The sequence below is a fragment of the Cynocephalus volans genome, chromosome 9 (assembly GCF_027409185.1).
Source record: "Cynocephalus volans isolate mCynVol1 chromosome 9, mCynVol1.pri, whole genome shotgun sequence".
In the NCBI taxonomy this organism is placed as follows: Eukaryota; Metazoa; Chordata; class Mammalia; order Dermoptera; family Cynocephalidae; genus Cynocephalus; species Cynocephalus volans.
In genome coordinates, this window is record NC_084468.1 from 82,604,153 (window position 1) to 82,630,266 (window position 26,114).

Genomic DNA, 26,114 nt, shown 5'->3' on the forward strand with positions numbered 1-26,114 from the left:
CTGTAAGAAAATATCAAGTCCTGGGAGACCCACGTCCGGGCGTCGTTTGCTATGCTAGAGATGGAGGTGGTCAGGAGACAGATTAAAGCACAAACAAGCAAACAAGGAAGCAGAGATCCTTGTCATGAGAGTCCAGATTAAGTGAGAAGAGGCCGAAGTGAAAGGTTTGGAGGTGTAAAGGACAGCAGCTGAGGGAGCGTCTGCTGAGGGGTCATGTCACTGCTAAGTAAATAAGAGGACTGTGGAGAGCAGGGGGAGGCAGTGCTTAGATCAGATATCTTGAGAGTGTAACAGACACAATCGGAAACGTATGATATTTTTATAGCAACTCAGCCTGGAAGGAGAAGTACAGGGCTTGTTCAGTGGAGGTCATCCTTAGCTGTGGGACTGAGAAAAGCCTGTAGCAGCTCCAGAGATCACCATGGGTGGGAGCAGATGAGGGTTTGTGGACCAGGAGACTACGGAAGGTTGAGGGAGCTTCTGCGCAGCCTGGGTGAGAGACATGGAAGGTGAGGTGGTTGTCATCAGGAAGGGGGAGTTTCCCAGGTGGAGATCTTGGCGATGGAGCAGCTGCAAGTGAGGATGAAGTCTAGAGTATGTGTATACTGGTGGCTACATAATGCGGATGATATGAAGGCTACTAGAGCAAAGGGATTGTGATTTCAGCGGCAACACTGAATTTGAGAGAATGATGGGAATAAAATGGGTGGAAAGACCACGAGGCAGGTTCTGCTAGTGTGAGGACATGTCCGTGCTAAGGAACTGAAATAGATAATGAGCAACAGAAGGGAGATCTAGCCCATGAAGCAGAGAGAGGCCGCAGGAGGCTTCATGGATGTGAGCAGCACTGGCCCTTCTCTTGGCCCTGTGGTTAGTTAGGGGTGTGGTCTTCCCCGCAGGTATTGTGAAGTGTTACCTGGAAGATCCAGGGGGCAATTACATGAGCAGGGGAAGGAGTGGGGGAGAGAAATGATTTGAGGCTATAGAAAAATCTGTCTTTAATAGAATTAAAGTTCCAAAATGATTTGTGAAAATGTTTAGGATGATAGTTCTTAACCTTGACTGCACAACAGAATAAGCCAGGGAGTGTTAAAAAAAAACAACCAAAACTCCAATACCCGGACCAACTAGATCAAACCTTTGGGATGGGACCCTGGAGGGAGGCTTTTTAAAAGTTCCTGCCAGTTCCCGTGTACACTGAGCTGGAGAACTGCTAGTTCAGGAAGAGCGTGAGTCAGGCATGGGGTAGGCATGACGAAGCACTGATGGCTGGCAGTGATTAGAGAAGCAGGGAGGTGGGAGAGACTGCTGCGGACATTAGCAGGCAAGAGGCCAAGAAGGCAAAATTTCGGTAATGAAGCGTCTTTTTGAGACAGGCAGCCTCAAGGTTCCAGTTCCAGCGTGAGTGTGAGGTGGTGTTGACATGACTGATCTCATTGTCTCTTCAGCATGTTAGGTAGACCGTTTACCTATAGCTAGGATTTTGGTATTTCTGTACTACTAAATGTCCAGGAGGTGCAAGAAAGCCTCATCCATTATTCATGTTTGTTTCAGGGTGACTGCTGGATCTCCAGATGCTGAGAATTTATAAATGTCTATTTGGAAAGTGTTGACCACAATACAAACTGCTCTTGGGTTGTTTTCACTGCTTAAAGCTGTTTGTCAGTCTTGACATTTGCAACTCTTTTCCACTAGTTAACATAATTGAAATTATTTTCTAAACTATTACATTTTTTGGCATGGATTTTTGTGGTGTCTGTTGGGAAGATTGGTCAAGATGCCTGCATAAAGAACTATGTGCGTGAATATAAAGTATGTGTATCCAATATTACAAATATGATGTAGGTCTTCTAGGGTATGATTTTTGCAATGATTTTTCTTGGAATTGTTAAAAAGATCTGCTTTAATCAGACCCCACAGATCCCCTACACATATAGTTTTCCTTAAGAAGGAGTTAAGTCTAGCATGATTTCTATCCTGACAATGCCTTAGAAGTATCACGTTTGCAAGGCATATAAAAGAAATAACCTTAAGCTTTACACTAGAGCTGTGTGTTCATCTCATTTATTCAACATCAGAAAATTCTACAGGCCTGACCATCAAAAATATATCCAGCGACAGACCAAGTCTCATCCCCTCCCCCAAGACCATCCTGGTCAAATCCACCATGAGGCACAGGTGACTGCAGTAGTCTCCTAGCTTGTCTCCCTGTTGTCACTGGTGTCCCCTACAATCTGTTCCTTTGGACCCTACTTCCTAGGGGATCCAACCACCTGAAACTCTCAGTTTTCATGACCCAGAACTACTCTCTGGATAGAAACTCTAGAAGGAAATACCCTGATAGTCAGAAAAAGTCTTCCTTGACTCATTTTTTTTCCCCTTCTCCTCTTCCTTCTCTGGGTGCTCATCCTTCTTTAGCTGCTTTGCAGGTTGCCTTTCTCCTTCCAGCAATGGCAGGGCTCTTCTTGGGCCCTGGGCTCTGGGGTGTGGCTCCTCAAGCAACCCTGCTCAGCAGCCAGCTGCCCGGGCACGAGGCCTGCCTTCTCCGCTGAATAGCTGGGTCACCTAGAGCAACTTTCCCACACTTTCTGTGCCTTGGATTGCACATCTGTAAAGTGGGGGTAAACGTATTTTACAGGATTCTTGTGAAGATTAAGTGAATAATATAAAATATTTAGAATTTTGCCTGGCACACGGAATGCTCTCAGTAATATTTATTATTTTCATGATCATTTTCTTCCTCTACCCTCCCTTGGTGTTCTCCCTGATCACTGTGGAGGATGAATATCAACACAATATACCTGGTTCCTGAATCTCTATCTTAGGATCTGCTCTCTGTTCAGAGAGCCACACCCATATTTCTAACTGTCCCTTGGGCATCTCTGTGTTGATACTCAATTCATACCTTTAATTCCTATTCCAAAAGAAAAAGCACTGTTATGAACTCAATGTTTGTGTCCCTCCAAATTCATATGCTGTAATCCTAACCCCCACTGGGATGGTATCAGGAGGTGGGGCCTTTGTGAGGTAATTAGGCCATGAGGTGGAACCCTTACGAATGAGTGACCTCATTGAGGATACTTCAAAAAATTTGTGGAAAAATAGAATTGAAAATAATACAAACCTCTCCATGAACTTTTTGAAATACCCTCATAAAAGAGATCCCAGGGGGCTCTATCGCCCTTTCTCCACCATGTGAGGACACAGCAAGAAGTTGGCTGTCTGCAAGTGGAAGAGCAGACCAGGGCCTGACCATAATGGCTTCTGAGCTCAGACTTCCAGCCTCTGGAACCATGAGAAGTAATGTTTGTTGTGTAAGCCACCCAGTATGAGGTACTTCGTCACAGCAGCCTGAACTGACAAAGACAGGCACCATCGCTACAGCCCCAGGCTACCACCTGCCTCCTGCTTTGCTATTGTTACTTACAGGCGGAAACGTGATCTTCTGCCCCACCCATGCAGCGTCAGTCACCAGGTCCCCGAAGAGGCTACTTGAACAGGAGCTTTTACACCTGTTCCCTCCATCACCCCTCTGTCATCAGCCAGCTCCAGCATGCGCTCCTTTACTTGGCTCTATCTTCCCACTGAAGTCAAACTAATACTTCTAATGCATATTTTCAATCATGTCTCTCTTCCGTTTAAACCTCTTCAGTCTTCATTATCTCAATTAACTGAATCTCAACTCCTCTCTCTGGCGGTCCATCCCAATACAACTCCTACCGATCACTCTAAGCTTACTTGAAACTATGTGCCTGCATAGTCTTCATTTACTTCTGTAATTCTGTTTGCTTCTGTAGTTCTTCATGCTCCTCCCTTCACCTAGAAATCTTGGGTTCCACCCCCCCCCCCATTATTTTTAGTCAAAACCCTACCCTCAGTTAGGGCCAATCTCAAATGTGACCTCCTTTTGCTGATTGCCTCAAAATAATATGGTGCCTCCTCTCCTGCACTCCCATAGAACTTTGCATCTCAGCTGCAGCGTTTATCATCCTCCGCCATGTCTCCACACTCTTGGCACTCTTGCTTTTATTCCTCCTCCTAGATTATAACTTCTTCAAAGGTGCTTACGGTATGCCTTTAAAGCTTCATATGGGACGAAGTGAATGGCAATAATCACACCAGGAATTAAAGCTCGTTTATTCTGCAAAGCAGCAGCCTGTTGTCAACTGCTAACCCGCTCCCAGAGCCCTCCTAAAGAGAATGGGAAAGCACATAAATGAAGTGGCACACAAGAGGGACATACAGTGTGAGCAATTACGCCGATCCCTTTTATAGGAAGAACACAGCTGAGATAAACACGGAAGCAGATTATTTACCATCCGTGGGTCTCATTGCCAAATTCTTCTAAATTTTTCATTAAAAGAAATCAAGGAAGGTAAACAAAAGTAGCCCTTGGGAGGAATCGGCATGAAGGAAACAGCTCGTATATCAGCATGGCCTCAGACAAATGTCTATTTTTTAAAAAAAACTGCATCCTTTGGGGTCAAACACGTGTGTTCCCACACTTGGGCGCAGGCACACACATCTCCAGGTGTGTACAGCCCGGCCAAGCCCTGGCTTCCAGGTGAAGGGGAAAGGGCGGGTCGGGCGGGCCACTTACCTTCAGGGCATCCTGGGTGTCGTCCAGACAGTAGACTCGGATGCTGTACTCCAGCGAGGAGCAGCAGAGGGGCCCGAAGATGGCCAGCTTCAGGCGCTTGGCGGCCGCTTTGGTGGTGGACTGCCCGACCAGCGTGTAGGTGCTAAGGTTCTCTGTGAGGACGTGGCAGGCCTCTGTGTCCAGCTGAACGTAGCAGGGGGTGGTGAAGTTTTCCTCCCCCACCACCACCACATCCTGGGGGACAAGAGGGAAGGAATGCGTCATGGCTAAGCCACCAAGGACGCACGCTGGCCACCGTGGGTGGTGGTGGATAGGGCAGGATCTCTTCTCCTGAGTTCTGATTATTCTTTTTCCTGCTTTTTTTTTTTCCTTTCTCAGGCTTTATGACACTTCAGTTTAGACCCTTAATCATTATTTCCCTTTCTACCATTGCCTTTATACTGATAATATTCTTTATTTAGGTGCCCTTTCTTTAGCATTTTTTCATCTTCCAAGACTGTACATTACTGGAATCTACATGAAAATCTAGAAGACATTTATAAATTATCCTTTCAACCTTACTGTACCTGAGTTTGTTATCTGTTTCTGAGAATTTAATGTTCAAATCTCTAAGTTTCTTATTTAATCCAAAAGTACAATTTTATTACAATGTCATTATAGCATAGCAGTTTCTTCCCTAAAAATCTACATGTTTGAAAATAATAACAGAAATTAAGGAATTAGGCAGTTGCCTTCTACTGTATTCTTCCAAACTCACCTGCCAGTTACTTTCCAAAGCAAGACACCGCCTTTCCTAAGTAATCCTGTTTGCCAGACTGTGGAAAGCAAGACATGACAAACTCCATGCATTTAAGACATTTTTCTCTGTTACTTTTTATGTAAGCCATTAAACAGTATTTTCGATTATTTTTTGACTTTGAAAATATTCAGCAAGAAATAAAAATAAGTGGAAGTGATGATCAGTGAAATATTTCCTTCAACAGAACCTAAACCCCAAAGGGAAGCTCAAACTGAAAAGGAAAAGAGAGAAAGAAGCTCAGCATTTCCAGGTTTATTCCAGCCCCCAAAGGACACCTGGAAAGCAGCTGCCTTCTCCAGCAGTACAAAGGCAAACCTCAAGTATCATCTAGTGATGGCGTGTTACAGAAAGCATCCTAGAAGACATGGCCAAGAATAAAGATGCCCATGTCCCAGTCACTTACAAGTACAACGATGTTTTTATAAGGATTATCCTCTTCCACTCTCCCCATCTATTTGGTTTACTATTATTATTGTTGTTAGTATTATTGCTCTAACCCAGAAACAGATACGGTATTAGGCGGAAAATCATACAAACAAATTAAGGATCACCTGAGATTAAGACTTTGGGATTTTTCCAGATAAAACATGTATAGCTCAAATGGAATTAAAGTTAGATCTGCTTAAGTCTGGTCTTAATATGACATATATTCCTAGACTCCAATCCTGGACTTTAGGTCCTGTGGCAAAGAGTGGTCCCCTCATATGGCTAAGGGTAGAACATGTTCACAGAAAGGAAATTCCAGTTAATCCCAGGAAGTCCATAATGTTTTCCTAAATTATTGGGGGCTTGAATCTTTATGTATATCTTTTCTAAAAATTTCTCTCCTAAAAGAAAAATACTATAAGCAACCACAATGTAGGTAACATATACTTTGTATATTATAACTTCATATTTTATATCTATTTAAAATTATATATAAATATACATTTATGTCATAGTTTTCATAACTATTTGATATTTTGGGGTAAACATATTCCTGAACTATAGGTGCTAAGTGAAGGGCTCTGATGTAAGGAAAAGGATGTGTTTAAGGCATTGTCCTTAAGAAGTTATGATGGCAATGGCCACAGAGAGCCAAGATACCACAGATTTTCTTTGTTCTAGTGGAGCTTTGGAGACACACCCTTTCTGTTCTCCCAGGTTAAGTCCATAAGAACTATATCCCAGCCACCTGTCTGAAAGTAAGTGCCTAAGATTTTCTGACCCAGGTGTAGTGTTTCTCTACCTGCAGATTAAAAAAAAAAAAAAAAAAAAAGTAGCCCTTTCCAATATATAGTACCTATATTCTAAAAGGGACTTTGGACTCTTAAGTGCACTTTCCCTGAGTTAGCTAATGCTTCACCATTTTCTTTGGGTATTCCATCAGAAGACAAAGCATTCAGGAAGTAGTCTGTCTGTCTGTCTGATTTTCATTTTGAGTGAGAGCTAAAATTCTTCCCATGTTTTGCTTTAAACATAAGAGGCTTCCCGTAATGGCTCCTGCTAATCTGCACGGACTGCTCCTGCATTCCGTCTGTATTGCAACAGGAGCTCACCTCCCACTGTCCCTGTGCAGCCTGGTTCTTGAGCTGGATCTTCCAGTCCTCGGTATGGGGATCTGCGCAGTGATGCATTGTGAGGACGACTGGGCGGGTCAGCAGGGCTCCTGGAGGCCCACAGCTCACCACAGGGGTCAAGAGCGTCTGAGAGTCTTCCATGGGTGGCCTGGTAGGGGAGCAGGGAACAGCATCAGTGGCATTTCTATAGTATTTACGTAGAATGTACTCATTGAGATCTGAGATCTAAAGTTGTATAAACAGTTCAAATAGATCTCTCTTGGAGTTTTTTTTTTTTTTGGAGGTGTGGGGTAGGATAAGTGAGGCAGAATTAAATGAGAGGACACACTTTATGTATGAAGATCTTGATCTTGCAAGACTGGAGGTCTTTATGACAGCAGTGAATCTGCCAGCATCTCTTTGATCCCCTTCCCTCAGACACTGGTCTGCCTTTGGTGGCTTCCTCTGAATTCACGTACCGATACTTTTAGGATGCAATGAGAAGGAACAGAGTCCTTATGAAGTTACATAACCAGCTCTTCTGATCATACTTGCCATTGGTCTCACAGGATTTTAAATACTTTTGCATTTTTAGGACCTAACTTGAAAAATATTTTTAAAAAAATCACCTCAGAATGAGGACACCCTGGAGCTAAATTTAGTCCAAATGACTTTCAGGAATAATTCAGACTAGTATAGAAGATTCATTCTTTCAAATATGACCAAAAAGAATATAGAACTGTATTTCTATACCAATTAAAAATATCTCTTTACTTTCATTCTTCATACTCTGAGAATCTGGCCGGAAAAAAACTTAAAGATCCAAATAATTTATTTTCATATATTTTTTAGTTGCTTAAATTATTTGCCCAGTAAGACTAATCAACAAGCAAATGGATGCATTAACCACACATCAGTTGATTTGTGGGGATTTTGTCCCCAAAGTGTTGAGTGGATTGTCCAGAGTTTCACAAGTAACAAGAGCAAGTTAGTGCTGGGATTAAAAGCAATGCCTTCTCAACCACAATACTCAAACTACTCTGTCAGAATAGTGTGGCTTTAGAAAGCATGGACTCATAGATTTTAGAAGGGCCCTCCGGGGTCATCGAGTACCACCTTCCATCGAAAGCCACAGCCTTTCTACAGCATGGCTGATAGAAGGTTAGCGCTTTAGGCATATTCAAAATTACAGTTCACTGGTTCATATATTTGGAGGTTGTAATGATGTCTTTAAACACTTCTTTATTACAGACCAAACACTTCAGTTTTTTCAACCTCAGATGGAAAACATATATTTCTACCTTCATTTTCATAAGTATGTTTGTCAGTGTTTCAATGTCCTTATTAAAGTGGGGCACCCTGAAATGAACTCAGTACTCAAGTAGACAGCATAGTGGGACTACTGTTTTCTTTGATTTGGAATACACAGTTATATTCATGCCTCACAAAATTGTTGCCTTAGATTATTCTCAATCAAGTAATTACTTATAAATATTATTTAGCAAGCTCCAGTTAGACAGGAAGAGGGAGATAGTATGGTTAAGCATCTCCTTTACAAAACGAGGCAATGAAAACCCAAGGAGCTTAAGTAATTTATTAAAGGTAACCATTCTAAGTATTTCTAACATGAAAGGCTCTTAGGTTAAGTCTATATCCTTCTGTGGTTGTAATGATGGCTTCTAAACCTAGGTATAGACATTTATGTTTAGCATTTTAATTTCACTTTAATAGTTTCAGGGCAAATTTCAGGCCGTCTATTTCCTAATGCTATGTCTTTCCTCCAAATATTGGCTGTCTCTTCTAGTCTTTTATTTTTTATAAATCTTATATGCCTGCCATTTGTGTTCTCATTCCAATCATTGATAACATTGTAACACAAGAATAGGGCAAGGGCAAAGACCTTTTCAAGGATACCACTGGAAAACTTTCTCTAGGCTGACATTAATACTTTGAGTTATTCAGCTCAACCAAATATAAACCCATTAAAATGGACATTGTCCATTCACATCTTTCCATCTCATTCACATGGATATTACAAAGGACATATCATATTCCTTCATAATTGCAACAGCCACTGAAATTGATTTTTTTCTAGTCTTTATCTCTTGTTTATATATTATTTATTACATAATCAAGAAGTTAGTTTATAACCATGGCCTACCCCTATTTAACACTGAATAAATGATAGCAGCTATTATTGTTTTTAATATGGTTGGAAGACAATTCTCCACGGATTTCTCATGTTTCTGAATGTTCCTGACTGTCTCTTCAAGGATGCTTGCATAGCAATTGCCTTGGAAGATACAGATAGTGTCTACCTCTGGTGTAAATAGCAGGCATGTCTACTTCTCCTTATAAAAGATTCAGGTTCCTAGGCTCAGAGGTCTTTTCCTGGAATAAAACCACTGAGTATGAAGATGTCGTCTGATCTTCTTTGCCTCACCCTTTTGGAACTGGAGCTCGGGAAACTGGCACAAAAATGACACCCTGGATAGTTCTAATGCTATGAATAATAAACAGTCCTTTGTCTCTGACTAAAGAGTCTTTTGTCTTCTATCAGCATCCATGAAACTGTGGCAGCTAACTTGGTAGCTAACAAACAAGGTCAAATCTTAGAGCTTTCACAGTTGACTATTACCAGTTCTAAGAACTCATTTACAATTTGGCATATTTCCCCCTTAATAATCCTTGACTATCACTACTTTCTCTCTCATTCTAAAATTTCACTAGGATCCCACCAACCTATGGCTTTTCTTTCTTCCTATTTAGAAAACCAAAATGATTTTTACCTACTTTTAGTCTTTTAATATCATTTCCGTTCTCTATGAAGAACAACACAGTTCCCTCTATTAAATCCGAAGTAATCTCGGTACTTGGAAATGTACTTATATTTGGAATCATAAGGTTATCAGCAGCAGCTTGAGACCTCACTACTACTCCCTTTACCACCTTGATTTTCATTTCCTCTTAACCCATTTGTCCTGCTCCTTCCAGCCTGAAATTCATTCTCTTAGACCATGAGTGAAGGTTTCCTTTCATGGTGTCATCGTTAATATCCCACTATCTGCCTTGAGCAGTGACTTTATTATTGCTTAATTCTACTTTTCCTACCGGGGGTGATTGCATTTTCCTGAGCACTACTCTCACCTTTTAGTTACAAGTGTATCTTAAGAAGTGAGCATTAAACTTTTAAGGCAGGAGACTAAAGTGGAATCCATTTCAAGTGGCCTTTGCAATATAGTTGGGGATTGGAAACATCTGTCTCTCAGTCTGGTGCTAGCAGCTGGTGCTTGAGGCAGGAAGGAGGAGGGGTTCTTCTCATCACTGAGTTGGAACAGAAGGGAGAAGAAGACTCCCCGCTGGGTTGGGGGCTGTCAGACCTGTACTCTCTGAGCACACCCCTGGCATACAATATTGATGGGCACCATTCTTGGAGGAGGGATAGCAAGGGAAGGAGAAGGAAGGAGGGGCAGTAGGTGTCAAAAGAATTTATTAAGCCAGTGAGGTGCAAGAATGTAATGAATAGGAAAGTGTTGGAGTGGAATTCCTAATGAAATGAAAAACAAAGAAGAAATAATAAGAATCTCTTACGTGTTTTCAAGATGAAAGAAGTAGCGTTGAAATTGGAAACATTTCCAAGCATATACGGAAGGAGTGACTTAGGGAAGAGTAAGATTTAACTATGTGAAATCAAAAGTCATGGTGTATGAATTCACATTTCTTTATTTATATAAAGAGAGGATATTAAAATATGTAAAGAACAGGAAATAATAAATACGTCTGATTCATGTTTTTGCAGAGAAAGGCTTCACTCCTTTATGTCTTATGTGTTCTCTAAGCTATTCAAGCAATTCGTAAATATTAATTGCAGATGATATGAAAATGAACCCAGAGCAAAAATTAGCTGCAGAAGCACCAATTAAGTAGAAATTCAGCAAAGAACAATGATTAAAATTTTAAAGGCTTTTCAAAGTCCATCAAGGATAATATCATGGTAAATGCTGGATGGGTTCCTAGGCCTCGAGCACAAAGCCCACAAAGAGGAGTTTCAGTTTCTGTCAGACATATTTTCTCATCCTTTGCTTGCTGTTATCAGTGAGAACTTCTACACAAAATTGCATAATTTACAAAACTTTCATAGAAGAAATTGCATTTGCTGCTCATGGCACACCTGTAAGGTAGGTAGAGTAAGTATTTATATTACCTCTTTTGCAGAAAACTGAAATCTAGAGATATTGACACACTTGCCTAAGGATGGAAAGCCAGTCATCGGCAAAGCTACATTTCAAACACAAGTCATTTAGTTTTCTTCACCCAGTAGTGTGTTCTGAGTTGCTTATAATGGTTTAGGGCCATGATAAATTTTTCTTGTCTGTTTGCAGGCTCAAAACTCCTTAGAAGGAATCTATCTCCATCCACCTCTGTGGGGAGATGAGATGCCTTCTATTTAACACACGTGTCTTCTGTCAGGTCCCTCAGGATGACAACCCCACCCTAGGCTCAGCTGCCTTTTAAGGCACACGCCTTCACACATAAATGGCAACTTGAAATATTTGCACTCTAGGTACCTGACAGGGAATATCTAACTCACTTGCTATCAGAAGCTCAATTGAGCAAAAGAAAATATTTATGGAAGCCACTCTGAAGGGCGTGCCACCATGTCCCTAGACACGCCAAAATCTATCCCTGGATTAAGCCAGAACAGCTAAGCATTGTGCTCTGGACGGAATGGCTGAATCCTTGTGGAATTATTGTACTGAATTTATACTTGGGTCTTATACAATCTATTTCCACTGAGGGACACTAATAGAAGCAGCCATTGAAACTCATCACTGTTTTTAAGGATGCTGTTCGTTGTATTAACAAAATGTCTTCTGTATGAGGAACCAAAGGAGAAATAATTGAGCTTTGTCTGGGCGTATTTCCTGTCCTCATGGACACTTGGATCTTGTAACTTAACACATTCTCCTCTTGAAAGCTTCAAAATAGTACATTCATAACTTATTATCAGGAAATGTGCTGGGATTTACACCAAATCTTTTATATTCTAACTGTTCACCTGACTTTATCTTATCTTTTATAACATTTATTTTTCCCATTTCCTTATCTTTTTTCATTCACTTATTTAAAATTATTTCCCTGCCATTGAAAATAATGTGTTTCCATAAACCACCTAGAAGCATTTCTTTAGAAACAGTATTTCAATAAATAAACATTGTGGAGAACAGTGAGAAAATAAGATTTAAATATACCTGGACTCACTGTCCCCTCATCTTTAGTCTTTTTATAGCTATTCTTTCAAACTGAGGAACTTGGGACTCATGAATGAGAAACGAATCTCTTCCTAAAAGGAGAAATATCACTGAGTTTCACCAAGAAATAATAACATCAACTACCATTTTACAAAGTTCCAAACAATAACTTGTTAAAATAAACAAAAACTTTCTCCTATATGATTACCCACATAAGGGATTTTTGGCCCTCTAGTTTATCATAATATAGTATTTGACTGCTTTTATTTTACTAGCTATATATGAAAGTTTTAGTTGCCTCACCACTAACTCACACCTTAAACCCTTTCTAGTGGGATTTCATCAATAAAACAAACCCTGAAGGCCACCAATGTCCTGCAATTGATGAACCCAATCATTTTTTAATGTTCTTCCACTTTCTTTACATTTTAATTCTAATGACGCCTCTGTCAACCACCTTCTCCATCTTGAAGCTCCCTTTCCCTTTGATTTTTGAGATCCTGTTATACCCCAAGTTGTTTATTTATCCTTATATTTATCCTTTCATACAAAAACATTCATTGAGGGCCACTATATGTTAAGCACTGTGCTAGATGCAAACTCTTCATTTATCTGCCTTATCTTCACATGTTCCATTTAGTTTCTCTCACCACACTCAAATCTGAATGGGAATGCTTCCCAAACTTCTTTCCCCAGCTCTTTCCTTTCTGCCTCTGCCTTCTCTCAGGTGGAGGTTCATTGGCAGCCATGACCTCACCTCCAGCACGCATCCCCTTCCCCACTCCCACATCTAAATCCCAGTCTGCTTCCCTAAAACCCTGTGCTGCTTCTGACCTCTTTCATGGCTCTCAAAACTCTCTCAGTGCCTGAGGCTTGATTCCTAAATATATTGGGTGTGTTTGGCCACTCCTCTGCAACATTTCTAGCCAGTTGTGAAATATGTTTTCTGGTGAAACACATCTCATTTTCCATTCTTTCGGGCTCAGGCCTGGCTCATTCCCCTCTCCTCATGCCTAGATGATTGCCACAGCCCACCCAAGCCCGGCCCCCTGGGAGACGCCTCTGTCCCTGCATCAGTCCAGCCCGCACATGGTCACCAGATCAGTCTTTAAAAAGCGCTGCTATTCTGTGTCACTTAGCTGCTTAGAAACCTTCTGTGGCTCCCCACAGTTTACAAAAAAAGTGTTCCATTTACCTTTATATTTGGGATTTCTATATATTGATTTTTTTGCCTTTGGATAAAACTGCTAGGTGAGTACAGAATGTGGAGAAAAGGGAAAATTAACTTTCATATCTTTAACGCAAATTGTTTTTCAATAAGAACTGACAAAGGGCAAAGTTTCAGTCTGAGTCACTCAGATTTTTAAAAACTGCTGCTAGAAACAAGGTAAAAAGGCCTGCATTAGTGCCATTAATGGTGGAAATTGTATCCACGGCGGAAACAGGCTTTGCAGCCTCCCCAGAGTTCTGTAACGCAGGAGAGGCAGAAATCCTGAGCACAGCCTTGCAGCTCTGCACACTCTTTGGTCAGAGTTGGCTTGTCCCGTGTCTGTGCTTCATTCAGGCTATTTATTCATCTGCCTGTCTGTGCTTTCTCTAATGATAAGGCCCCTCTTGTCACATTCACTATGCTACATGTAATTAAGTTCATGCCTCCCTTCAGATAATTCGCATCAGCAGATGATCAGCTGGAAACACACCCATTTTGGATTCAATAAAAGGAATCGGAGAGAAAGAAAATGGAGAAAAATGCTCAGAATTTTCCTATGAGTGCTTTGAAGTAATATCTACCTTGCCTGATGTCCTCAGAGTGCCTTCTCCCAAAGAAGTTCTATCTCATATCTGGTAAGGATAGAGGGAGGCTTTAGTGAGCAATAGAAGGTGTGTCCAAAAATGCACTAGAAACAAGAGGCAGAGGCTTGGTTCGTGTATCGTGCTATGGAGGGGGGACGGCACATTAGCAAGCGGAAGAGCTTTGGGGTTAGATGACCCTGGGTTTGAATTCTGCCTCCCTCAGTTAGTAACTTTGAAACCCTGCCCATGTGAACGAACTTCCCGGAGCTTTAGTTTCTTTGTCTTTAAAGGGGAGCTCACCATAGCTTGCAGAGTTGTGATGAAATTAAGAGCATGCTGAATAAATGGCAGCAGATGATTTGGATTATTGCTATAGTCTGAAGCACATTCTTGTCGGTGTGCTTTTATAAGAAAAATGCATTTAGTTCAAAGCAGAAAATTAGTGAAGAGAGGACTTCTCATTTAGCACAGGCAGGGTTATCTTCTCGTGTTTGTTCTTTTTTTATGGTCTCTGGTGCATATTTTCTTTTGCGGTCTTGAGGTTTCTCTAGCTTTATTTTTATATACAGAACTTCTTTGATGCACAGCAAATTCAATAGAAAATTCCCTCTGCACCTAACTTCAGGTAGTAGGCAGAGCAAGAAGTGATTTATACTCTCCTTTTCTCAATAGTCAAAGGCAGAGGAACCTAAAAGCAGAAGTGTCTAGCTTTATCAATTTTCTGTTTTCTCTTTCCTTCCTCTAATATATACAATTATCCTGGTATGATGCCAGCTAAACTACAGAAGGAAAACAGAGCAGGGGTGAGTACACATATCCTTCAGCTTCGGCCCTTGCCTGCAGCGGCCCCTTAGGGCTTCATCTTCAGTGGAAGACAGTGGTAATCAGATGAAAATAAGAGACCATGAGCACCTCCCGGCTTCTTAGCATAAAGCAAAAGCCAATACTTGTTGCTGTTTAAACAAAATGTCCATGTTGGCAAAAGCCTTGATGGATGGATCTACTTAATGTTAACCTTGATTCTGTACCAGAGAATGAAAATAAAACAGAGAGATTTTTGAAGTTTGCTAATCATCTTTTCTTCTGCTTGCAAAAGAGGGGAGCTCTGATGGCCTATGAATGCTGCTTTGCATTGGGAATGAAAAAAAATAAATATTTGATGTGGGTAAATACAAGCCTTTTAGTGATTTTCTGTTGCTCAAATTTAAGGCATGGATAATGCTCAAAGAATTTTATCATTTTCTTACATGGGCTAGTGTTTGTGGAGGTGAAAGTACACCACCTGAAGAAAAGATGTTCTGGGTCATATCAATTATAAATACCAATATCTCCACCTGAGAGCATAATAAAAGAGCTCTTCAGCTACTGAAGAACAAGACTAGAAATGGATGTTTTTCTAAGGATGACAGAGTAGAAGAGAAAAGGTGTAATACGCTATATTGACAGTCTAGGTCTACATTTGTCACTCACGCTTTGTGTTCAGAGCTCAATCTGAGATGCTCATGCTCTTCCCCTTGGGAAAAACAATGATAATTACATGATGATGATCTCCATTTTAACAATATCTTTTATTTTAAGATCTTAGTGAACTTCAGAAATATTAACCAGTCAGGCCTCTAAAGCACTATTTAACACATGCACTTTATATGGTAACTAATCAAAAAAGACCATATGCAATTCATTGGAGGTCAAACTGAAAAGTGAATTCAAGACTTCTAAACTCTTCTTGTTATTTTTACTTAAAATAATTTCATCTTTATGATGATGACACAGTAGAAACAGGCCTTTTGATTCAACCTAGTTTTGTTCAACCTTAGGCCTAGTTTGAAAAAAGTATGGAATTTAAACCTCAGTAGGAGGTTGATACTGGTTAAGCTAGAAGAAAGTCACAAAAGAAAGAATCTGTGGGGAAGAATTAAGTACTAGGCTCAGGTGGGAGTGGCAGGTCAGGAGTTAGGGGCTGTACAATCCTCTGTGACCTTTAACTCTATAATGGGAACAGGCTGGATTCCTGAGCCAGGCCACATGAAGTCGATGTCTCTGTGTCTACCCACATATCTCTCTGGACAAACTATGGATCACATTTCTGGCCATTTTTTCAGCTGCATGTTCACAGAAAAGATCTCTGGCCTTCTACCCATACTCAAGATCTGCAAAAGAGTCTGGAGCTTCAAAGACAAAGAAAAGGAAAACTCGACCTTTTGTAGGTCTAGAGGAAAAATGTATGTCAGAAGCAGGGCAATCAAGACAAAAATAGGTTTGGTTTATTCTTTCTATTGCACAGTTCTCCAAGTTAGACAGTGATAAAATCAAGTGCACCAGAAAAAGCATGCTTACCTCATATTTTCTTTCCTGTGTACAGTCACATACATTTCATAGACTCTCCCTTGGGGAATGGCCCCAGAGGGAATCAGCAAACTTACTCCTGAATAGCAAAAGAGAAAAACAGTCATATAAGACTTGTGAGTCAAAAGGAAGCTTCATCGAATGCTTTTGCAGCAAGTAAAAGGGAATAAGGAGATTTTTGTGACCATGTAGCAAGAAATTTGCTTCCTTTTTTCTAAAGACATGTAAATATTCATAGTTTTCTGCTTTCCTTCCTTATTGGCCTTATTTCTTACCACAGCTCCCTCTGAACTTTTATGGAATTACTTAAAGGAATGATGTAATTTTTTAGATTCTTGTTTTATTTAAGGAATACACAGATGGTCTCACTGTTGTTTTCCTTGTAAAACAAGGGGAAAACCAACAGTGGCTCTTAAAATTTCAAACAGCTGTAATAATGCATAGTTTCCAATTTTTAAAAAATCCCCACAAGATTCAAAGTCAGGGAAATGCTAACTTCAACCATATCAAAAAAATTTATTTCTGAAATATCTGTTTAACATCAGTGTTATTCTACAACAGAATTAGAATTGGTGAAGAACTTCTTTTATTATACATAACTCTAGAAACTGAACAGCAGCTGCTAGTTAAGTCACAGCAGATCAGAGGGTTTCTACTTAGTTGTTAATTGTGCCATTTTGTTGGAACTGCATTGAGCTGTGTTCTAAGCTAACTGTGCTTGTAGCAGAGGTTTGCAAATTTGCACTTGCACCAGAATCACTTGGAAGGCTTGTTAAAACACAGATTACTGGACCCTCCCCTAGAGTTTCTGATTCAGAAGGTCTGGGGTGGGGCTGGAGATTGTGTAGTTCTAACAAGGTGCCAGGTGATGCCCACACTGGTGGTCTGGGGTCCACCCTGTAAGCAACCCTGACTGCAGTACTAATCGCCATCACAAAGAGTGCATGAGGGTGGGCTGCACTCTGAAGATGTTTGGCTCCATCATTTATATACATAAAATTCAGTTTAATTCAGGTCAATAAAAATTAATGGAGCATCCTTGTGAGTACAATGCTTGGCACTGTTATGAATGCTGAGAAGTAAAAGATAGTGTTCTTGTCTTTGAGTAATTTATAATTTAATTAGCAAGGATATGGAATATGACAAATGAGCACGGGGCAATAGGAAACCTTGCCTGATGATGGTGGAAAGTCTAGAGAATAAAGAATGAAGAGATAAGGGGAATAGTTATTCAAAAGCCTTTGTGTAAGTGCTTGGAGATGTTGAGCCATGGCCTTCTTGAGAAGGAAAGTACCATGAGAGCCCTGGTGTCGTGGGACGTGGAGCCTCGTGCTAATGTACAGAACGGTTTGTGGAGGGCACAGAGTGGAAGCAGAAAGACCCCACACGAGGCTACCAAGCCTCAACACTTTTATTTTTTTCAAATGGAACCATAAAACATGCCTGCATTTTTGTTATGAGGATGAAACAGTATTATGGATGTAAAGTAACAAGCATAAGGCCTGACAAATATTAGGTAACTATGGTTACTCTATTAAATAAAATAATGTATGCTGATCACCATTGCCTAGTATATGGGTACAGGAAATATTTAAAACATGCTAGCTCCCTTCCTTCCACTTAAGAAGACTTTATAATAATTCACATATAAAAAAGTGGCAGGTGTAAAAATGGAAAGGAAAGGCAGAATCCAGTGAATATCAGGCAGAAGATAATTGTCTTGGGAATAATTATGATGTTTAAACAATGGAAGAATAATAGAGTATGTTTTGATCCATTCATTTGTGGACTATTATAAAGATACTTAAAATTATGATTTTGGAGAGCATGCAATAACATGAAAATTAATGAGAAAAAGGTAAAAAAAAACCATTATATATAATACATGACCTCAGATTATTTATATTATTAAAAAAAGAAAAAAATCATATCCCAATAAATATTTCAATTTTATTAAAATGTAGTTTTAAAGATAAGGAGTGAAAAGTTGACAAGGCATTGAACTGGGGGACTGAATAGAAGGAAGAATCAAATATGAAATTTTGTATTCAGGCCTGAAGACCCATTGGTTTGCACATTATTGGACTGAATATATATTTCCTTATGTGACATTAACACTTTAGGTCAATCAAGGTGCTTTTTATTATTGTATTTACAAAATACTCACAGTTTTGTACAAAAGAGTCAAGATTGAATATCAATCTTTAATCCAGCATTATCAGTCACTAACTTAAGTCCAACATTGAAGACCTTTATGAGGCTTATATTCTAGATGCAGATAAACTACATAATAAACTGAAAACTAAATAATACTACAAAAGGACACCTGACGAAGCTAAGATTTTAGATAGATATATCAGAGGTAGGAGTGAGTACCTTATAAATACCCAGATGTTAAAGCCCGTGTAATAGTTAATTTAATAAATGAAAATTTGATGTCTATTATGATATCTTCTGATCATCTAAAATAATTATTATGAAGTATTCCTTCACATAGTAAATTGGAACTGAGCCAACTGATAGGTTTTCTAATTAATTTGTCCTTTTTAAGTATAATGACAACAGTGAGTGTTCCTGGCTTGATGCTGCCTTCTGAAGTTCTATTAAAAAGAAGGTCAATGACAGTTCTAAATTACTCCTCAGCAGAAAGTTGTGCATATAATATTTCTAGAGGAAGTGTTTTCAGAGTTGGTTGAGGAAAGATAAATGGTTTTGCTGATTTTGTCTAAAATAATGTTTAGTTTACTTTGAAAGTAGATTTGGGTTTGATAGGCTACATTGAACTTTTCAGGCCTAATAAAAACAAACAAAAAGATTTTGGTACCAAAAAAATATGTTTTCCAGCTGCATTTTGCAATTTACACCTTTAGGAATTACCTGCATTGGGAACAATAAGGTGACCCCCGAGGGAGTTGAAGGTGCCAAATGCAGTGCAGGATGGATCAGTCTGCCTTGCCAGGCTCTGATTCTTCAAGTTGAGTGCCTCATTCTCCAGCAAGGATTGGGTCATCTGAGGGGAAAGCTTGGATGTAAACTCAGAGAGGTCATCTTGGGGTGTGACAGCACCTGAGGTGTTATACACTTTGATTTTCAGGTTGGGCAGTGGATCCAGAATTGGAGAATTGGTCATTGGGATTTTGTCTGAGACATCATGCAAGGCGTAGACAGGTCCTCTGTACATGGCTGCCGCTGAGGTGAGGTCTGGAGGTACTGCCAGAAGGTCTGAGTCAGAAAGAGAAAAGAATTCCATTTGCATTCTTCATTCGGGCCAACCTACATTAATCAGACTCCCTCTCCTCTTTCTGAGCCCAAAGCAAAGCAGCTTGGCTAATCCTGGAGATGTATGGACTGAAAGGCCCTGCTGAAAACAGGGCAATCAGGTAACTTGCATCATTTTTATTATTGGCTATAAATAAGTAGCCAAGCTCATTCTAAATGCTTCTTTGAAATCTACTCATTACACCTAAAAAATGAAGCTATTTCAACAGACTGGATTGGACAATGAGCCCTGCTAGGTGTCTTTTAGGTAATAGTCTCCCTTGTTTATACTGAATTTGGGTTCATCTGTAAACCACTGTATTCATAGCAATACACAGCAATGTCAAAGGAGAGAAAAGGAGACTCAAAAAATTAGTCAAGCAATCAGTGTACTCTTTTCAAAAAGAAGTTAAAAAGTGCGACAGGGCAACCAGTCAGAAGAGAAAAATAGATGATTTTTGCATTCAACTCTAACTTCTTATGTGAATGACATTAATAGAGAAATGAACAAAATTGACCAAAATTGTTGTCTTCATGACTACCACTCTAGCTGAACTGGATGATCGAATGTCCCAATCTGCTTACAGGCATAAGTCACAGGCTGTGCCGTGGAATGTCCACTGACCTTGTCTTGCTGCCTTGATGTTCACAGGCTGAAAGCCCCCATTGAGTGCCGAAGAGTCAATAATATCAGACTCAAAGTCACGATGATTCTTCCGATACACAAACAGGGCCACAACTACAGAGATCGCCAGGCAAACTATCACCGCTATCACAATCCCAACATAGAGAGCAACGTCATCTGAATCAGGAGCAGCTAGAGGGGAAGAATGGAACATTAGACCAACTGCTTATAGAAATTTCCCACAGTACACAGATGCATTACTATAATTTTTTCAGACATTTATTGCCTTTTTTATAGGTTAATTTCAAATCTATTTCAAAGCTATATAAAATGACTGTGGCCTTTCAGTGGAAAATTATCTCTGATTTTTCTTTCGCCCTCTGCATCTATCCACCCCCTAATCTATCTTATAATTGGGCAGCATAACAGACCGTTTGTTACCAAGCATATAACGAAACTACAGCTAGAACCATACCCACCCACAGGAGAATAAAGTTTATTACTCATTTCAGGTAGAAAAGTTTGAAGAGGTTTGTGAATCCACTAATAGTTATTCAAAAACATAAACATAAACGCTGTTAGAGATATCTGGCATGATTTGAATCTGTATATTTATTGAACCAGAGTATTTTCCTAAGTGTCATTCCAAGTCATAAAATTTCTTTTCATAGCACTCCTCTCACTTTCCCCTAAATCAGTGGAGGGGTAGGTGGGAATGGGGTAACTAAGCAAAGCAAATATTAGCAGCAAACATACTGGATTTGAAAGGTGTGCTTTCAGAAGGCCCAGATCTGGGGAGCAGAGGTTAATGTCAATACCTTCTCTAGGTCCAGGCTTTTGCTACAGATGCAGTATTATTTCTGAGAACCCTGAGCTTCTCATGGTCCCGTGTCAGATTTACATTTGATCTACTCATTACTGGAATAAAATATAGCTCTACGGTCTACTAATTAAGATAAAGGCCTGGGTCAGTGATCATAAAAGTCAGACTACCCCAGAAGGCAAATGGCACATGTGACCAGCACAGTGTATAGTCAATTGGGGACCTGTTTCTGGGTAAAGCAACAACAGAATTCCTGTAAATGGTCCATGTTGCCTTGGTAGCACAGAGAGCACTTTGATCCAACTGGAAAAGGTGATAGAAGCTGATAATTAAAATCAGACAAACAAACAAAATTAAACCTTTGTTGAACCCCTTTGACATCTTTAAGTCTCTGTTTTTAGTTTTCTGTGACCTACAAGAAATGTTTAGCGAAGTTAACTAAAGCTACTCTGCTTATCGTAAAAGTGATGCTTAAATTGGTACTTCAGGTGGTCAAGAACAACCTAAAATTTTATGATCAATTTTATATACATGTGCATATTTTGGGAGAGACAGTTTTCAAATTTGTAGGTCCCATGGCCTCCTAAAATTTGAGAAGCTGGCTGGCTGGTAGCTCAGTTAGAGCATGGTGCTGATAACACCAAGATCCAGGGTTTGATCCCTGTATTGGCCAGCCAGCAAAAAAAAAAAAAAAAAAAAAAAAAGAATTGAGGAATCTCTACTGTCTCCTAAGCCTCACAGCCACATGGTTTATGTGGTGAAATAACTCATTATTTCATTTGCCAGTGGCTTATGTGATAACTCATGCTCTCATTCATGGTATCTTTCACACATTGGCAGAATAAATGAATTCCTTATTGGAAATTGCTCCATCTCTTTTAGCATGTTGTGTTTAAATGTAGTGTATGTGAAAGGATTTTGCTTTCTTTTTAAAAAATTGTCTTTCTCAAACTTTCCAGGATATCCATTTTACCGATCAATCAAGTCAATATTGACAGATTTTTTCAGAAGACCGGTGACATCTCAAGTACTCTTGGTTGCATGAGCACCACTTTCAAAGTGCTGACTTCCCTTTGCTGCTGGGTTATTTTTTTTTAAAAAAAGATGACCGGTAAGGGGATCTCAACCCTTGGCTTGGTGTTGTCAGCACCACGCTCAGCCAGTGAGCCAATCGGCCAATCCCTATATAGGATCCGAACATGTGGCCTTGGTGTTATCAGCACTGCACTCTCCTGAGTAAGCCACAGGCCGGCCCTGCTGCTGGGTTTTATTTGAGGCCCTGCAGCAGGATTCTGAACTCTGGTTAGAGTATTATGTCTAAATCCTTAATGTTTTACTTTACCAGGCCATGATTACTTATTCAACATTCATGATTTCTAGCTTAATAGATCTGCATTTTCTCAACGCTTTCCTTTTTGGTATTTGAACCCTGCCCTTTATTTACATCAGCATATTTCATGATATGTTTTGTCAGTGACTGGGACTCAAGCTTTAAATGGTAGACTGATAGATTTTAAAGCTGGCAGAGACTTGAAATGACCCTTTCTTCTCTTCTGCAGTGAAAATCTAATTTGTTTTTCATGTTAGAATATATTAGGCTTCTATTTCCTGTGTGCACATCTGTGATCCAAAGAAAGGTAAACTTGAACTGGGGGCAATAACATTAAATGATTATTCAGCAACATAAAATCCAAACATCAAACTTACAAGAAAATCCATATTCATTCTGGGTTCTCTGTTCAGTTGAAATAGGATAAATGAAACCTTGAAAAGAAAAAAAAATGAAACAAAAATGGGAACAAAATCAAATTAATGAGGGAAACAAAATGGGAAGCATGAAAAATGGTTTAATTAAAAGAAAAGGAAAAGGAACTTGTGGTCCTTTAAAATTCTGATTCAGTACAGAATTATGATTTTGCGTCTCCTGTCTGCTCTGGGGCCTCACTAAGAATTAATAAGTAGGCAGATTGAATTTCAGAGCAAAAACTGGTCTCGAGTCACTAACTTTGGAGTGCTTAAAGTCTTTCTTTTATTGAGCATAAACTCTAATGGATCTAATTTATTTCAGACATCAAGGGTCATTAGCATAAGGAAAATCTTTTTTCCTTATCCCTGCCATATGCTTTAATTCCCAGGACATATTCAGTAAGGCTCTAAACAGTTTTTTTCTTTTTTATTTAATCATAACAGTTTGCTCTTGGTCTAACAGAACTGAAGAAGACCTGTCGTCATTGGTCAAAGGTTAAGTATTCATTTACTGAGCTGAGTTGAGACCACCTCTCCACCTCCACCGCAAATCCACCTTTTGGATTTTTTGTTGCTTCTTGTTGCTTCTTGCTGCTCCCACCTAACAGGAATCCAATAGGTTTTGTCCAGGGACTGAACAGTTTGTCAATGCAATGGAAACTGGATGCTTTTTATTTGAAATCACTTGAAAATCAATAGGGCCTAGAGGTTACAATGTTATTTATTTTAGGGCTTCAGAAGAATGGTATAAATTGGACAAAATAAAAACCCCAACTCAACTAAAAATGCAGAAATAATTTAGGAGTTTTATTTTTCTTTCTTTTTAGTGCATTCTGAAGTAGGAAACTAATAATAATAGTAACATAACACTAATGGGAAGTAGAAGAAGATAGGGAGAAAATATTTTTAAAATGTAGAACACAAAGTTTTTGAAGTAGAAAATCTGTGCAAAATATTTAAGTATAACTTATAACTGGTATCTATAGTTCTCCAAGATTTAGTATTCTGCAACATAATCAAATGTTATAGCACCATTTGGATTAATCAAATGAACACGGATAAAAGCATGTGAATTACATCTTGCTAGTAATACTCAAGGGCAAAAAAGATAGGGAAACTGCAAGAATCACAATTAATTGGTTCAAAATGAAAGGTCTGTAAAGCTTTAATACTAAAAGCAACTCTAAACCATGCCTCAGGTAGCTCTTCTGTAGTTTGCAGAACATCTAGTTCTTACAAGCTATTTACTTATTTGGGGAAACTAATTCTGGAGAAACATGCAGTGCTATCTTAATGAAAGAGAGGTTTGCTGTAGCACAGACAGGTTTGCTCTGAATTAATTTTTAATGCTTTATTTTAGAGCAATGATTGCAACCTCCTACTCAGTTTTATAAATATTATATTCCTCATTCCAGTTGTCCGAGTCCACGTATTAGGTTTGATTTTCATTTATAAACACCTCTGTCTGGTAATAACCTTTTTCCATTTGGATTCTGTGAACTTAATAAAAGGACATCTGGGACATCTACAGGCTTTATTTTTGAAACCCAAAGACTTGGGACAAAACAAGTTCACTGCTAGTAGTGGAGACCAGATAACAATCTTTTTGGAAGAGCCATCTTTTTGCAAGAGATGATGTTAAGTAGAGGAATTGCAAAAGACATATTTTTCACAGGTGAGAGGGCAAGGGAATGAGTATAAAATAGGATATTTGGAAATGTTCTGATGCTCATCCTGAAAATTTTGGTAAGAATCAGCATGGGCCTGCTTCAGTAAGCAGAAGGGCTTCTCATAAAAGAAGCTTGTCTCCAGAGAGATATAACATGGTCTGAAATTACTCTCTGTAAAGCAGTTCTGGGTTTTTCCTGACTTATACCACTATTTCTCAACAGAATTCCTGTTCTTGGCAGGCAGGCTGAAGAATAATAGGAAAGAACTTTATAATTTTAATTTCAACTTTACCATATTTATGTGAATTTGAACCACTTAATACCTATTTTTGTGCCTTACGATATTTATTTGAGACATATTTCATTTCAGGTGCAGAACTATAATTAATTCATTTATTAAATACTCTTGAACCCTATTATATTCTGGGTTCTATTCTAGACATAGGGGGCACTTTCTTGCTTTTTACAATTCTAGTTTAACAAAAAACGAGCAAGTAAACAAAATAATAAATGGATCATTTCAAATACTGAAAAAGTCCTTTTAAATATAAAAAGAATGTAATGTGATTGGAGATATAGAGTTGGCTAATTTAGGGAATTAGGGAACAATTTTTTTATTGAGAAATTTGAGCTGCAGCTGGAATGTTGAGGAGGAATCAACCAAGTAAAGATGAGGAGGCAATAATGTGTTATGAAGAGGGTCAGTAAATGCAAAAGTCCTGACATGAAAACTAAGTGGTTAGAGGACGGTGAGCAAGATGAGAAAGGGGCTGGAGGCGTGAGCAGCAGCCAGATCACGCAGGTCTGTTAGTTCATGATGAGGAGTTTTGATCTTATTCCAAGTGATGGAAGGTAATTCTGTGGCAAATCCTGTGATGGAAGGTAATTTTGGAAAAATCATTTTGGTTTCTCCATAGATAATGAATTGCAAACGGAGGATTTTACGGATGGTTTCGTAACACATGGCTTGAGAGATGTCCATCAGCAGGTGTATCAATATGTTTGATGAAGTGTCCATATTTGAGTTTATTCTAAAATTAAATTAAATTAAAATATAAAAAATAAATAAAAGTTTCACTATTAGTTATTCCTCATAGCCAATTAGGACCAATCTAACCAAACTGTTATTTTCCTACGTGGGAAAATTTAAAACAGACCTGTATTAAGTGTACTCACCAATGGTTCAACACCCCAATTTACTGTTACGGAAACACTGATAAAGAGTTTTGGAAGGCAGCCCTGTAAAAGTTTTTCCATCCTTTTCAAAACACTTCTGCTACTACAGAAGTAAAACAGCACTTGGAGGCTGGGAATGAGAGAAGAAGGGGATTACTGTTCCAGCTCCTAAATGAGGGGAACACAGAATCACTTTCTAGAGTTTGTTTTTATGCTTTTCCATCTGATCCGTCTCTCATGGAACATCAGGGGACATTTTCTTCAGCTAATGAGGTAACCCTGCTGAGAGTAGTCCTAGCAATAATGAAAAATAACATCTCCAGGAGAAAACAGTGCAAAATAATTGTTTTTAGTGTCACTACCGACAGACAGCCTGGTTCATAAGTTAGGGATTTCAGTTAACTTTCCTGTTACTTGAAAGTAAAGTGGACTAAACAGTAGCAGGGCTGTTGGCTGAGGCAGGGAAGCACTGAGGTTTTCAGCCTGA

General features: G+C 39.3%; 1 protein-coding gene across 1 annotated transcript in view; it reads right to left on the reverse strand.

The window, feature by feature from the left end:
• Window positions 1-26,114, reverse strand: part of UNC5C (unc-5 netrin receptor C) — a 344,425-nt gene that overhangs the window by 18,170 nt on the left and 300,141 nt on the right. The window contains exons 8-12 of the mRNA XM_063108393.1: window positions 20,213-20,404; window positions 19,207-19,551; window positions 16,321-16,408; window positions 6,938-7,106; window positions 4,601-4,834 (exon numbers count right to left, since the gene is read on the reverse strand). Coding sequence (XP_062964463.1) covers window positions 4,601-4,834; window positions 6,938-7,106; window positions 16,321-16,408; window positions 19,207-19,551; window positions 20,213-20,404 — 1,028 coding nt within the window. The remainder of the gene's footprint in view (window positions 1-4,600; window positions 4,835-6,937; window positions 7,107-16,320; window positions 16,409-19,206; window positions 19,552-20,212; window positions 20,405-26,114) is intronic.